At 37.5% G+C, this 16,987-nt stretch overlaps 1 protein-coding gene across 2 annotated transcripts in view; it reads right to left on the reverse strand.

Moving 5' to 3' along the window:
* LOC150079048 (CD109 antigen-like) overlaps window positions 1-16,987 on the reverse strand; it is a 1,092,235-nt gene that overhangs the window by 758,759 nt on the left and 316,489 nt on the right. For both annotated transcript variants that reach the window (XM_090384122.1, XM_090384121.1), the window contains exon 10: window positions 15,556-15,640. In XM_090384122.1, the coding sequence (XP_090240248.1) occupies window positions 15,556-15,640 (85 nt within the window). The remainder of the gene's footprint in view (window positions 1-15,555; window positions 15,641-16,987) is intronic.

Here is a 16,987-nt window from a genome sequence, read left to right on the forward strand (position 1 = left end):
AATTGTTGTGGAAGTGGATGGTCTGAATAAATTGATGGAAAAACTAGACAAATTCTTGGAAGATAAGGATGGATGAATTGTCAGAGTTTTTTTTTTTTTTTTGGCTTCTACTATATAAGTTTGCTTTCTTGCATTATTTTCCACTACTATTAGTACTATTAACAAGTAAGAAATGTGTAAACAAATTAACAACTGTATATAAATGAAGTCGCCATAATTTACCAGTTCTGCTGTCTTTACAGTCACTGAAGAAGTGATAGAGACTGTTCGATGAAACATCTGAGAACAATCTCTAATTCTTTAAGAAATTAAAGTCAGATGACACTCCATACAGGTAAAATCCATATTATTTCACCAATTTCCAATTCTTGATATACTGGCACACCTAGTTACTAAAAGAATATTTAAGATCAATAATGGAACAATAATTTCCAAAAATAATACCTTGGGAGAGCCAGAGAATGGAATAATCACCTCCTAATCCTTTCCTGGTGGCAAAATTCCTGTATATTATTAACAGAACCCCATGAGCTGTCCTGGTAGCCTGTCTGCATTACTTACAGAACTTCGTACTTATTAATAGTAGTAATTACTCTCCAGTTCTTTTTCATTCTGCATTGATGTGAGAGTGGTACCATACATTAATCTGGGATTACTGCTCCTAATATGAAGTACCTTATATTACTAAATTAATATCAATTGCCACTTCTCGGCCAATATGCCTAATTTGTCTGGATCTGTTTGCAGTAGAATATCCCATATTACCATGATTAACCACTAATATGAAGTACCTTATATTACTATATTAATATCAATTGCCACCTCTCAGCCAATATGCCTTTTTGTCTGGATCTGTTTGCAGTAGCATATCCCTTATTACCATGATTAACCACCATGCTCAACTTTCATATCATCTGAAAACTTAGATATTAAGTTTTCAGATTATATGCCTTCATCAATGCCATTAATAAATATAGAAAACAATAGGCGGCCCAGCAATGAACCCTGTGGGAATCTGCTAATAAAATTATTCCAAGAGTAGTGCCCACTGATAATTAGTCTTATGTAATTCAACCATCCCTTTATCTATAGTAGCAACTTGCACTTAATGACTCACTGCTCCACTTTAGCATTAGTAGAGGCATACAATGCAAGAAAGCAAGCTTATATAGCATCAGCCAAAAAAATTTCCCATTTCACCCCTCCATTGCTTTCACCCCTTCCAAATGCCTGTCCAGCTCAGCCTTAAATTTATTTAGGTTATCAACTTCCACAAAAAAAGATGGACATCTGTTCCACCAATCAACTACCCACTGGCTAAAGGCAAATTTCTGCACATCTATTCTACAACTGCCTTTCCTCAATTTTAAGCTATGTCCCCTCAGGTTCTTAATCTGAGCAAGAGGAAGAATCCCATCAGCATTCAGCTTGCTCATCCCATTCAAGGCCTTATACACCTCAATCAGATCAGGTGTCTGGAGAGTAGGCACCTTGCAGGTGCCTACTCTCCAGGCACTAAAATTTGCAGAACTTAAGCCTTTCTTGGTAAGAGCACCCCTTTGTTCCCCCTCACCAATCTTGTTGCCCTTCTTTGTACTCGTTCTAGCAACTCTACACCCTTCCTAAAATGAGGCCTCCAGACCTCTACACAGTACTCTAGGTGTGGCCTGACCATTGCCTTGTACAACGGGATTATCACCTCCCTGTCCCTGCTGACAAAATTCCTATATATATCATTGACAAGACTCCATGACCTACCCTGGCAGCCTGTCTGCCAGGGTAGACAGGCTGCCAGGGTAGGTCTTGTCTTGTCTGACCTTCTCTGCGAACTTAATTACCCCCCAAGTCTTTTTCACTTTCCACTTCCCTGAGTGTGGTATTACACAGTTTGTACGTTTCTCTTCGGTTCTTTCTACCATTATGCAGTACTTTGCATTTTTTTTTTTTTTTTTTTTTTTTTTATGAAAACCCCAAACACGAAAGGTATCAAAACCTATAGTACTTAGTACCGCGCATGGGTTGAAGGAGAAGTATGGGGGGGGGGGATGCCGGAAACTTTGCGGTAGAGACTAAACATGGGTTTCACCACTTCAAGCCTCCAATAAGCAAAGTGGTGGTATTTCACCGGTTGATGAAAGTCGTCATCTACCACCTACTTTGCATTTGTCAATGTTAAATGCCAGTTGCCACTTCTCAGCCCATTTGACCAACTTAGTCTGATATACCTTCATCAATATTATTGATAAATATAAAAAACAACAATGGGCCCAGCACCGAACCCTGGGGAACTCCACTAATAACATTTGTCCACGAAGAGAAGTGTCCATTGATTACTCTCTGTCATCCCCCACTCAACCATCCCTTGTACCAACCATCCATTGTACCAACTTAGCCTTAATAACATATCTCTCCGATTTGTACAGCAGTCTTCCACGTGCAACAGTATCAAAAGCTTCCCTGAAATCCAAGTATATGTTATCAAAATTATTTTTGGAATTCAGTTTCTTTGTGACCACATTATAGTATCCAATCAAACTGGTCAGACAAGACTATTACAAGTCTTAACTATTACTGCAGTGTTGTCTAGATGATCCTGCAATGCTTCTTTAACCAGTGATTCCATTATTTTCCCCTGGAACACAAATTAAACTAACAGATCTATATTTACTTGTGTCACCTTTTGAACCCCCTTTGTGAATTGGTGATACATTTGCACACCTGCAGTCCACTGGGAGCTCCCCAAAGTCCAAGAAAGCTCTCATAATAATGGCTAGGGGTTTGCTTACTTCCTTTGCTGCCTCCTTTAATATAACTGGAAGATCCCATCCATCCCAGTGCCTTTTTTATGTTTTTTTTTTATGTTTAACTTCAACAATATCTCCTTCTTCCGCTTTGCTCTCAGTCATTAATTTGTATAGAAGTTTTTTATGAGCAATAGTATAAAAGCTTTTCTGAAATCTAAGTATATGTTGTCAAAATTATATTGTTGCATACAGTTCCTTTGTTACTGTATCACAGTATCCATTCAGATTGGTCAGACAAAACCACTCCTTAAAAAACTATGCTGTGACTGTAGTAGCAGTAGTAGTAGTAGAGGATGGGAGATTTTAATTTCCCAGATATTGACTGGAATTTGGGGGGCTGGTTACTCACACATTAGCAGGGCTTTTGTGGATTTATTGGATGATTGTTTTCTACATCAGCATGTTCGGGAGGCAACTAGAGGGAGTAATACTCTTGATTTGATTATCAGCAGTGATTCTTCATGCATTAAGAATCTGCAGATAAATGAACCACTAGGTGGCAGTGATCACAGTGTGCTGAAGTGGGATTTACTCAAAGAGGTAACTACCATTGGGGTAAAGGGAAGGGTTATTGCTTCCGTAAAGGCGACTACGATGGACCTAGACAGTATTTAAATTCTATACAGTGGGACCAACTGATGATGTTACCAACAGCAAATTCAAAATGGGAAGCATTCAAAGAACTTATCTTGCAGGCTACTAGGCTTTTCATACCAACTAAGAAATATTGTTCAAGGTTTAGGCCAAAATGGATGTCAGATGAACTAATGAGGCATATGGCAGAGAAGAAAAATGCATGGGATACTTACAAATTAATACATGACACAGAAGCCTATGATAGATACAAGTTGATATGCAACCAAGTTACAAAGGAGGTTAGGCAGGCGAAGGCAGATTACGAGAAATCTTAGGCAAGGGATGCAAAGAAAAACAGCAAAGAGTTCTTTACTTATGTAAACTCTAGAAGGAAGGGGATGAATCAGATTGGTCCACTTGATATTGATGGGTCAACTGTTGATGATCCTGCTCAGGTAGCTAACAAACTAAATGAATATTTTGCATTGACATTCACACATGAGGAGTTATTCAGCAAGGGGAATGCCAGAGGTGTATTCAACTCTAGCAGTAAGCTACAGAATCTTGAAATAACTGGGAGTAAAGTGGAGGAGAAACTGTTGAAGATAAACACAAGAAAGGCACCCGGGGTGGATGGGATCTATCCAGTTATATTAAAGGAGGCAGCAAAGGAAGTAAGCAAACCCTTAGCTATAATTATGAGAGCTTCCTTGGACCCAGGGGAGGTACCCATAGACTGGAAATGTGCAAATGTGACCTCAATTCACAAAGGAGGATCAAAGGCTGACACAAGTAATTATAGACCTGTGAGCTTAACTTCTGTTCCAGGAAAATTAATGGAGGAACTGGTTAAAGAAGCACTGCAGGATCATTTAGACAAGACTTCAGTTATAGCTCAGACACAGCATGGTTTTGTTAAGGGAAAGTCTTGCCTGACCAACGTGATTGGATACTATGATGCAGCCCCAAAAGAACTGGATGCAGGGAATAACTTTGATATTGTATACTTGGATCTTAGAAAGGCTTTTGATACTGTTGCACATGGAAGACTGCTACACAAATTGGAGCAGTGTGACATTGGAGGCAAATTGCTGCTATGGATAAAGGGGTGGTTGAGCGGGAGAAGACAGAGAGTGGTAATCAATGGACACTGCTCATCGTGGAGTAATGTTATTAGTGGAGCACCTCAGGGCTCAGTGTTGGGTCCATTATTGTTTTCTGTATTTATAAATGATATTGATGATGGTATATCAAGCTTAATGTCCAAGTTTGCAGATGACACAAAGGTTGGCAGGGTTGTCAAGGACACTACTGACACTATGCTGCTGCAACAGTATCTGGAAAGGTTGAGCAGATGGGCTGAGAGGTGGCAAATGAAGTTTAACATTGACAAATGTAAAGTACTACTAATGGGAAACAGCAACCCCAGAGCAACGTATCAACTCTGTGGTACTACACTGACAGTGGTAGAGAATGAAAGGGACTTGGGGGTGGTTGTGCAGGCAGATATGAAGTTCTCTGAGCAGTGCAGACGAGCGGCAAGAGTAGCTAATGGAGTATTGTCAATGATATACAGGAATTTTTCCAGCAGGGATAAGGAGGTGATTATTCCATTGTATAAGGCAATGGTCAGGCCACACCTAGAGTACTGTATACAGGTCTGGAGGCCTCATTTCAAGAAGGATGTAGAGCTGCTGGAACGAGTACAGAGAAGGGCAACAAGATTAGTGAATGGAACAAAGGGGTGCTCTTACGAAGAAAAGCTTAAAGTTTGCAAATTACAGTGTCTGGAGACTAGGCACCAGCGAGGTGATCTGATAGAGGTGTATAAAGCCTTGAATGGTTTAAGCATGCTCAATGCTGATGGGATTCTTCCTCTAGCTCAGAAAAATCTCCTGAGAGGGCATAAATTCAAATTGAGGAAAGACAGATGTAGGATAGATGTGCGGAAATTTGCCTTTAGCCAGCGGGTGGTTGGTTGGTGGAACAGACTCCCATCCCTTGTGGTGGAGGTTGATAGCCTAAATAAGTTTAAGGCTCAGCTGGACAGGTATTTTGAACGAACAGAGGGGTGAAGTGGAAGTGGGTTTTTTTTTTTTTTTTTTGGCTGATGCTGCATAAGCTTGCTTTCTTGCATCAAATACCTCTACTAATGCTAATGCTAAAAAGTAGTGGAATGTGATGCAAGAAAGCAAGTGTATGAGCTTATGCAGCATCAGCCAAAAAAAAAATAAATCACACCATTCCCTCCAAATGCCTGTCCAGTTCCTTCTTAAATTTAATTAACCTATCAACTTCCACAATGACAGATGGAAGTTTGTTCCAGCAATTAACCACCCGCTGGCTAAAGGCAAATTTCCACACATCTATTCTACATCTGTCTTTTCTTAATTTGAATTTATGCCCCCTAAGGTTCGTAATCTGAACAAGTGGAAGGATCCCATCAGAATTCAGCGTGCTCAACCCATTTAAGGCCTTGGCCTTATACACCTCAATCAGATTACCGTGCAGGTGCCTAGTCTCCAACCACTGCAATTTTCAACACCACAACACCTCTCTTGGTAAGAGAATCCGTTCATTCCCCTCACCAATCTTGTTGCCCTTCTCTGTACATGCTTAAGCAAATCTACATCCTTCCTAAAATGAGGCCTCCAGACCTGTACGCAGTACTCAAGGTGTGGCCTGACCATTGCCTTATACAGAGGGACAATCACCTCCTTTTCCCTGTTAGCAAAATTCCTATATATCATTGACAAAACACCATGACCTGCCCTGGCAGCCTGTCTGCATTGCTCAGAAAACTTCATATCTGACTGCACAATTACTCCCAGGTCTTTTTCATTTTCTACCCACCTTAAATGTAGTACCACACAGTTGGTACATTTCTCTGGGGGTTATTTCTACCCATATGCAGTACTTTGCATTTGTCAAGGTTAAACTTCGGTTAGCATTAGCATTAGTACAGGCATTTGATGCAAGAAAGCAAGCTTATGCAGCATCAGCCCAAAAAAAAAAAATAAATAAATAAAAAATAACCACTTCCACTCTGTTCGTTCGAAATACCTGTCCAGCTGAGCCTTAAACTTATTTAGGCTATCAACTTCCACGACAAGGGATGGAAGTCTATTCCACCAACCAACCACCCGCTGGCTAAAGGCAAATTTCCTCACGTCTATCCTACATCTGTCTTTTCTCAAATTGAATTTATGCCCTCTCAGGTGATTATTCTGAGCAAGAGGAAGAATCCCATCAGCATTGAGCATGCTCAAACCATTCAAAGCCTTATACACCTCTATCAGATCACCTCGCTGTGCCTAGTCTCCAGACACTGTAATTTGCAAAACTTAAGCCTTTCTTCGTAAGAACACCCCTTTATTCCATTCACTAATCTTGTTGCCCTTCTCTGTACTCGTTCCAGCATCTCTACATCTTTCTTGAAATGAGGCCTCCAGACCTGTATACAGTACTCTAGGAGTGGTCTGACCATTGCCTTATACAAGGGAATAATCACCTCCTTATACCTGCTAGAAAAATTCCTATATATCATTGACAATACACCATGAGCTACTCTTGCATCCCGTCTGCACTGCTCAGAAAACTTCATATCTGCCTGCACAACCACCCCCAGGTCCTTTTCATTCTCTACCACTGTCAGTGTAGTACCACAGAGTTGATACGTTGCTCTGGGGTTGCTGTTTCCCATATGTAGTACTTTACATTTGTCAATGTTAAACTTCATTTGCCACCTCTCAGCCCATCTGCTCAACTTTTTTAGATCCTGTTGCAGCAGCATAGTGTCAGTAGTGTCCTTGACAACCCTGCCAACCTTCGTATCGTCTGCAAACTTGGACATTAAGCTTGATATACCATCATCAATATCATTTATAAATACAGAAAACAATAATGGACCCAATACTGAACCCTGAGGGACTCCACTAATAACATTAGTCCACGATGAGCAGTGTCCATTGACTATCATTCTCTGACTTCTCCCCCTCAACCACCCCTTTATCCATAGCAGCAATTTGCCTCCAATGCCACACTGCTCCAATTTGTGCAGCAGTCTTCCATGTGCAACAGTATCAAAAGCCTTTCTAAGATCCAAGTATATAATATCAGAGTTATTCCCTGTTCTTTTGTAACTGCATCATAGTATCCAATCAAATTGGTCAGGCAAGACTTCCCCTTAACAAAACCATGCTGTGTCGGAGCTATAACTGAAGTCTTGTCTAGATGATCCTGCAGTGCTTCTTTAACCAGTGCCTCCATTAATTTTCCAGGAACAGAAGTTGAACTAACAGGTCTATAATTACTTGTGTCGCCCTTTGATCCTGCTTTGTGAATTGGGATCACGTTTGCACATCTCCAGTCCATGGGTACTTCCCCTGAGTCCAAGGAAGCTCTCATAATTATGGCTAAGGGTTTGCTTACTTCCTTTGCGGCCTCCTTTAATATAACTGGATAGATCCCATCCACCCCAGGTGCCTTTCTTGTATTTATCTTCAACAATTTCTCCTCCACTTTACTCTCAGTTATTACAAGATTCTCTAGCTTACTGCCAGAGTTGAATACACCTCTGGCATTCCCCTCTCTGAATAACTCCTCATGTGTGAATGTCGATGCAAAATATTCATTCAGTTTGTTAGCTACCTGAGCAGGATCATCAACAGTTGACCCATCGATATCAAGTGGACCAATCTGATTCATCCCCTTCCTTCTAGAGTTTACTAGTAAAAAAATAAGAGGAGTTTACCTCAATATAGTGCGTAGAACACTTCCGTATGATACCCTCCAGAAATTAAAACGGAAAAAAACGAAAAAATCGACAACTTACCGGTACATTAGAGTAAAATATAACGAGGCCAAAATACTTAATGTTCAACGTAATTATATGCGACTGTTAATTGCAGAGACCGTTGAAATTAAATTACACGAGAATTCGGTTAATGTTCGGCGGCCATATTTGATCTCCGATGCGTGGACCTTTACGCGCATGCACGAAGACAAATAATCTCTATTTAAGTATCAGGTTTAACCCGATTCGGTAATTTTCATTCCTGTGATCACGAAATACAGTCGAAAAGCATTGTCAGCTTCAGGAAGGAAAATCCTTTTGAATATTTTCGTTTGATTCTTTTAATTGCGTTAATTTGATTTTTAATTGTTTTATATTGATTTGAATTGTGTTAAATTGTTTATTTAATTATTTATATTTTACTCTAATGTACCGGTAAATTGTCGATTTTTTCGTTTTTTCCGTTTTAATTTCTGGAGGGTATCATACGGAAGTGTTCTACGCACTATATTGAGGTAAACTCCTCTTATTTTTTACTAATATTATTACCAACATAGAACATATTGAGTAGTACAGCTCTGTTTCATACTTTCTAGAGTTTACATAAGTAAAGAACTCTTTGCTGTTTTTCTTTGCATCCCTTGCCAAAGATTTCTCGTAATCTGCCTTCGCCTGCCTAACCTCCTTTGTAACTTGGTTACAGATCAACTTGTATCTATCATAGGCTTCTGTGTCACGTGTTAATTTGTATATATCCCATGCATTTTTCTTCTCTGCCATATGTCTCATTAGTTCATCTGACATCCACTTAGGCCTAAACCTTGAACAATATTTCTTAGTTGGTATGTAAAGACTAGTAGCTTCCAAGATAAGTTCTTTGAATGCGTCCCATTTTGAATTTGCTGTTGGTAACATCATCAGTTGGTCCCACTGTATAGAATTTACATACTGTCTTAGTCCATCATAGTCGCCTTTACGAAAGCAATAACCCTTCCCTTTACCCCTAATGGTAGTTACCTCTTTGAGTAAATCCCACTTCAGCACACTGTGATCACTGCCACCTAGTTGTTCATTTATCTGCAGATTCTTAATGCATGAAGAATCACTACTGATTATCAAATCAAGAGTATTACTCCCTCTAGTTGCCTCCCGAACATGCTGATGTAGAAAACAATCATCCAATAAATCTCCAAAAGCCTTGCTAGTGTGTGAGTGACCAGCCCCCAAATTCCAGTCAATATGTGGGAAATTAAAATCCCCCATTATAAGACTCTCTGATTTACTGGCCCACTCTATTTCCCCATACAGTTTCTTATTATACTCATCAGAGTCATTAGGCCTATAGCACACTCCTACTCTCAATTTTGATCTCCCAATGCTTATGTCACACCAAACTGACTCGACACTGCACTGTCCAGCAATGTCGACTGGCTTCACTTCCTTGGATTTTATGTATTTCTTAACTAATAGCATAACCCCTCCTCCCTTCCTACCCTGTCTATCCTTTCTGTAGACATTGTACTCCCCAAATTCCAGTTCTGCATTCCTTATATCTGTGTGACACCACGTCTCTGAAATCCCCACAATATCTGCCTTTGATGTTTTGAGCAATACCTCAAATTCATCAAATATTGCCACTTCTTAGCCCTTCTGCCCAAATTATCTAGATCCTGTTGCAGTAGCACACTGCCATTACTGTCATTAACAATCCTGCCAATCTTTTTATCATCTGCAAACTTCGACACTAAGCCTGATATACCTTCATCAATATCATTAGTAAATATACAAAACAACAGAGGACCCAACACCGAACCCTGTGGGACTCCGCTAATAACATTAGTCCATGAAGAGCAGCACCTATTATTTACCAGCCTCTGTCTTCTTCCACTCAACCATCCTTTTATCCGTCATAGTATATCATAGTATATCTGCATTGCTGTCAGAAGACCCCGCATGACTTCTTTAACTAATGACTCCATTATATTCCTTGGAACAGAAGTCAAGCTAACAGATCTGTAATTACCCATGTAACCCTTTTATCTCCCATTGTGAATCTGGGATAAATTTGAACATTTACAGTCCATAAGAACCTTCTCTGAATCCAGGGAGGCTCTCATAATGAGTGCTAACGATTTACTCACCCCTTCTACTGCATCCTTTAATATAACTGAACAGAACTCATCCACACCAGGTGCTTTTTTTTTACATTTAGCTTCAACAATTTTTACTCCACTTTCCTATTGGTTATCAAAAAATCATTCAGCTCTCCACCAGAATTATACTCACTTCTGTCAACCCCACATCTGAAAAGTTTGTGAGTGTAGACGCAAAATAGTCAAATGCAAAGTCTTCTGTATCATCTGATAATTCATATGCATACTGTGCAATTTTCTTCTCTGCCATGAGTCTCATTAGTTCATTTGACATCCATATTGATCCTGAACAATATTTCCTAGTTGGTATGAAATGCCTAGCAGCTTCTATGATTACCTTCCCTGAATGCTACTCATTTAGAATTTGATGTTGAGAACGTTATGTGTTGTGCCACTGCACAGAATTGAAAAACTATCTGAGATCATTACTATCACCTCTGCGAAAGCTAAAATCCTCACCCTTATCCTTGACAGTAGTTACATCTTTAAGTAATTCCCACATCAATATATTGTGATCACCACTACCGAGTAAATCTTTTATCTGCAAATTTTTAATGCATGAAGAGTCACTACTGATAATCAAATCGAGAATATTATTTTCCTTCTAGCCTATCATACATACTGGTGCAGGAAAGAATCATCCAATAAATCCAAAAAAAAAAAAAGTCTTGCTATTTTTTGTGTGACCAATCCAAAAAGTCCAGTCAATATCTGAAAAGTTATAGTCCTCCATTATAAGACATTCTGATTTACTAGCACCCCCTCTATATGTCTGTACACATATGTCTATTCATTATACTCATTACAGTCATGAGCCTATAACTAACTCTTATCCTCATTTTTGTTTTCCCAATAAAAATTCCGAATATCAAAATTCCTTATATCTGAGGGACAGTGTCACTCAGATATAAGAAATTATATCTGAGTTTTATTATGTTCCTAGCACTATTGTACATACAAGTATACCTGGAACTGTTTTCACTCTTAGTAACCCTAACACAACCCATGAATTTAATTGTTCCATGAGTACCCACAGTAGGTCTTAAAATCCCCCAACATCTTGCTTTCTAGGCTGCGACATGTGCTATTACAAGCAGTAAAGAATCACTTCACTAATCGATTAATAGTATGCCTGAGCTACTAATCTATTAGTCTGTGCCCCCCCAGGGGGCTTCCAACACACCTAACTCTGCCTTGATAGCATCAGCATTCTTGCACTCCAATTTTAGTATGACCCATCTCTATAGAAACAGTCTCTCTCTCTCTCTGGTTAACAACCACAGACTGCTGAGAAAAATTCTATCTCATAAGCCTTGCACAGTTTCTACAAGGTAGAAGCTTCATGTGCTTCCTCCTATCATTCTGGGCAGTCACTTAAAATTTCAGTCGTAACTTGTGACTTTTTCTTGGCATTCCTCTGTATTTGATAATTAAATCTCAGATCTCCTACTCTTATTATTATTAGTATCACATTTTGCACCCTTAAAAGACAATAGCTGTCCTACAACATCATCTACTTTAACCCCTGGCAGACATACTCTGGTATTTTCACTTGTCCTTTTTGCACAATATATATCTCACTTCTCTGATAATCAAATCACCGAAGACATAGGATTTTTGCTGCAAAGGATGTGTTTGTGTTGTCCGATGCTGGAGCATAGGTTCAAGCATGGGACTGGGCAGCTGAGCGCTTCATGAGTCCCTATCTTTTAATCCTCCAAGGGGATCAACCCTGTTCTTCAATGCTTAATGCTCTTTGCAACAAACACATACAAAGATATCCCCTATTGTTGTATCATGTCTTGACAGATGTGGCTTTGTAAAAAGAGGATAAGTATCACACATAACATAATCCTGATTCATAAGAGACATGCCCTTCAAAAGTTCTCTCCCAAACCAAACCACAGCATTCCCACTACTTTGCTTCTCTATTCAAATGCATAATTTTAGTCCAATTTCTTATCTTATCTTATCTTCCTTCATGGATTAGGCGATCCGCCTGTTCCAATCTCGAAGAGGCCTGCCCATCTGTTCTTTGGTCTTCCTCTGTCTCTTTTTCCTTTTGCTCCATATGTGTAAGCTAATTTAGGGAATCTATTATCTTCCATTCTTTCTACATGTTCTTTCCATCTTTGTCCATATTCTATAATTTTTTCATTAATTGAGTAAATCTTTAATTCCTTTCTAATATTTACGTTTGGTATTTTATCTAATTTTGTACATCCTTTAACATATCTTAAAAATTTCATTTCTGCAGCTTGTATTCTATTAATGTCTCTTTGTTTCAGTATCCATGTTTCAGAACCATAAAGAAGTGTTGGTATTGCCATTACTTTGTAAAATTTCAATTGTGTTTCTTTCCTTGTTTTCTTAGCCAGAGTTCTTTTTATTGTTCCACATATATTTTGAAATTTTGCCAATTTCTGGTTCATATCTTCTTTGACATCATAAGTTATATCACATCCTAGATATTTAAAATGTTTTACTTGTTCTAATATTTTATTGCTTATAACTATTTTTGTTCTTACCATATTTTTCCCCTTAAAAGCCATTGTTCTAGTTTTCATCATTGATATTTTAACTTTATATTCTTCTGTTATTTGGTTTAATTTAAATACTGCTCTTTGTAAATTATCTTCGCTATCATGAATAATTACTTGATCATCTGCAAATAACAGTGTATTAATCATATTCTTTGTATTTAGATATATACCTGTATTAATTTCTTCTTTCCATTTACATATCATATCCTCGATATATATGTTAAACAATGCTGGTGACAAGCTACATCCCTGTCTAACTCCTTGATTTATTATACTTTCTTCTGTTAATTTATTACCTGGGTCTATTACTATGGCGCCTCTGTAGCCAGGTGGGCAGGAGCGGCAGTGCGTAGCACACGCTTCTTGATTAGACCGGGGTTCGGGCCCGTGACCACCAAATACGGAGGATGCGGAAAGGTCAGGGAATGACCACCGCATATTCCCAGAGCAATACGGCTTTAGTTGCTAATGCTCCTAAAAACCAAAAAAAAAAAAATCTATTACTATTTTTGTTCTTTGATATAAACTCTGTATTAATTTTGTAAGATGTTTTGGGTATCCTTTATTACTCAATATGGCCCATAGTTTTTGTCTGTTTACTCAATCAAATGCTTTTTCATAATCTATAAATGATAAATGCGTTTTTAAATTAAACTCTTTTCGTTTTTCTATTATTTGTTTTAATATAAATATATTATCTGTACATGATCTTCCTTTTCTGAATCCTGCCTGTTCTTCTATTAATATTTCATCAGAGATAATTTTAATTCTATTATTTATTATTTTGCTATACATTCTATATACTGTATTTAATATGCTAATCCCTCTATAATCCTTTGTATCATTTCTATTAACTTTTTTAGATATTGAAATAATTTTTGCCATCTTCCATTCTTCTGGTATTTTATATTGTTCCCAAAATTTATTAAATAAATTTAGTATCCTGTCTTTTAAAAAACTTCCTCCATACTTTATCAGTTCTGCCATCCATTCCTAATGTTTTACTATTTTTTGTAGCTTTGCAATTTAAAAACCAATTTAAATTCCAATTTAGGAATTTAAAAACCACAAAAGTAAGAGATCAAAAAGAATAATACAATGCTAATGCTGCTTATAAAATATTTAAGGGCAAAGGCCTCATGCTACGAGGTAGAATGACTAACATGTAGGGTGGTGCAAAAGCATAATTTTAACGTAGCCATCTACCAAAGTAGTTAAATTAATTAATTAAATTGGCATCATTTTGGTTATATCTCATATTGTGAATGCCTTCACAATATGAGACTTTGGTAGATAGCTATGTTAAAATGATGCTTTTGCACTAACCTGCATTAGCCATTCTACCTCGTAGCATGAGGCCTTTGCCCTTAAACATTTTATAGTCTTTATCACTGCACACCATCAGGCATCTCTCATAGTGTGATGTTATACTTCATAACTGGGTTGTCACAATTGCAACACCAGGGTACCTGCCCACCCACCGAAGAGAAGCCAACAAGCTTTGAAATGGTGCCGTCTGGGTGGTGGTGGTAACCACTGAGAATAAATAACAGTAGTCTTCTCCACTGGAGAAGTGTTATTTAATCGAGGTAGTGCAATACCATGGCAACTCGTTGTGAAGGCATTCACAATATGAGATATAACCAAAACGATGCCAATTAAATGAATTAATTTAACTACTTTGGTAGATGGCTACGTTAAAATGATGCTTTTGCACTAACCTACATGTTAATGCTGCTTATCTAACGGCAGTACAAACTACACTCTTTTAGATTTATGCTATATACTACATGACAAAGTCACATTATTACATTTTTGTAATAATGTGACTTTATCAAGTAGTACAATACACATTTGTATTGCTATAATTTATAGCAATACTATATAATTTATAGCAATACAAATGTATACTGCTATAAATTATAGTTTTACAGGCCTCTTCTGATACTGATTACACTGCTACAAAACAACAGAGAAAACCTCAAAGTATCAACTATATGAATATCATAACAAAGGTGGCAGAATTTAAAATCTTTATTGAAACAATATAACAATGGTCACAAAATTCTTATCAACACAACACAAGGGCAGCAAAATTGAAATGTTCTTATCGATAGAACACAGGGGCAGCAAAATTCAAATAACAATATAATTTCAGGAGAAATCAACACTAGTTTCTTAAGCAATTACAAAGGCCATGTAACAAATCAATTCACCAACTTAATCAGAGAGCCATTAATAATAACCACACTAATAAATTCAAATTAAAAGTTACAAAAAAAATAATCTTTAAGCAACAAAGAAAGTTCCACTTTGTGGCTCCAGAAAAAGTTGAGCCAGAAGATTCCCTCTTTATGAAGCACCAACTTTATTGAATGAACTTCAGATTTATTTTGCATTTACTAAATATTACTCTAACAAAACAATAATTTAGATACTTCTCACAACAGGGTTCTTTCTTTCAAAAGTTTGAATTCTCCTTTTTATGATAAAATTCCTCAGTTACCAGCTGTACCACAGCATTGTTTGAAATATTTTATCAAATATGAAAAATTAAATTAAATTAAAAGGAAAATTTCAGTATTCTGAATTCATTCAGAATTCATTTAGAATACTGGAAATGTTTACAAAATATTTATTAACAGCAATTATCAGGAAGCTAAAAACATAATAAAAATACTTACACAGCACTCACTGTTACTATAACATCTGATTTATTGTAAGTAGCATATGTTGGTAAATCAATCCTCACTTCATATGTTGGAAGAACTTAAAAAAAAGAAATTTTCATTAATCTCTGCTTTTGTGCTTCCAATATTACAATGTTAATAAATTTTGTATAATAGTTAACTGGTACATTCCATTTCAGTTTAGTTTTTCTATGAATGCAGTTACACTAGTAGAATAATTATTTCTTATATTTTTATACCATGATTGACTGATGTTAGTCAGTTCAATAATGACTGCTACAGTTAACAATGGAACAGAATTCCTACAACATAAAGCAGCATAACCAGAGCCATGAAAGGAATTAGTACCACACATGGGATGAAGGTTGAGAAGACAAAAGATAATTATGTTGACATTAAACTTGAACTATTGTATAATTTTCAGGAAATACATGTGAAGGATGGCTGTTCCAGAAAATGGAAGTTGAAGGAATAAATGAGGAAAATAAAAGTTGATTCTGTGAGGTTGAAGTCAGACAGTAAATGGTTGCTGACTGGTTGTGGAGATAGGGGAGGGAGAAGAATTACAGATGTCAATTCAGAAGAACAGTGCCAATGGATATATTTACAGAAAAAGGCATGCAGTAGAAACAGAACATTTATGAGACAGAAAGTGGAGAGCCATTGTAAGAGAAGGAGCATTAATTAACAACCCCAGGTGCTCACATCTGGTGAGTATTGGCTTCGCACACCCAGGGTCCTGAGCTGGATACCATCATTCTTCTCTTTCTTGGTGATTTCCTTCTGCTTCTCTCTCTCTCCTCTCTCTCTCTCTCTCTCTCTCTCTTAGGGTACCTCGGGAAATTTTTTTTTTGTTTTTTTTTGGCTGGTGCAGCATAAACCTCAGGCTTCCTTACACCATATAGCTAATAATAATAATAATAATAATAATAACCTGACTGCCCTCTCTTGAATTGAAGTCTTAAAGCCTGAGAGAGGATTTCGGTGCACCACAACAGATGTGGGAACATTATTCCATGGTAGGACAGATATGTGATTTGTACAGAGTAAGTAGTGATTGGAAGAAAAACAATCCTGAGAGAAAAAGAGAAAACCCAGTTTTTAAAAGCAGACAAAGTAGTATTTATGATGTATTTATGCCAACAGAAATCAGAAGTAAGGGTAGTCCATAAGAGATATGTGAGCTTGAGTAGAGGTCTGAGTGTTATCAAAGATGAGTATGGGAGCAGTAGACCTCTTTTTTGCAAGATAAAGACAGAACTAAGTTTCATAAGGACTGAAATTAACTAACTTATCTTTGCCCCATTGCAGAAATACCAGATCAGCATTTAAACTAGTGGATACTTGAGAAGGATGAACCTGTTTGTGCAGGGCAAGGTTTCTCAAACATGTAGGTGGAATGCAATCTGATATGTTGGCGAAACTA

The sequence above is a fragment of the Mastigoproctus giganteus genome, chromosome 10 (genome assembly GCF_048544385.1).
Source record: "Mastigoproctus giganteus isolate SK-2022 chromosome 10, ASM4854438v1, whole genome shotgun sequence".
NCBI lineage: Eukaryota > Metazoa > Arthropoda > Arachnida > Uropygi > Thelyphonidae > Mastigoproctus > Mastigoproctus giganteus.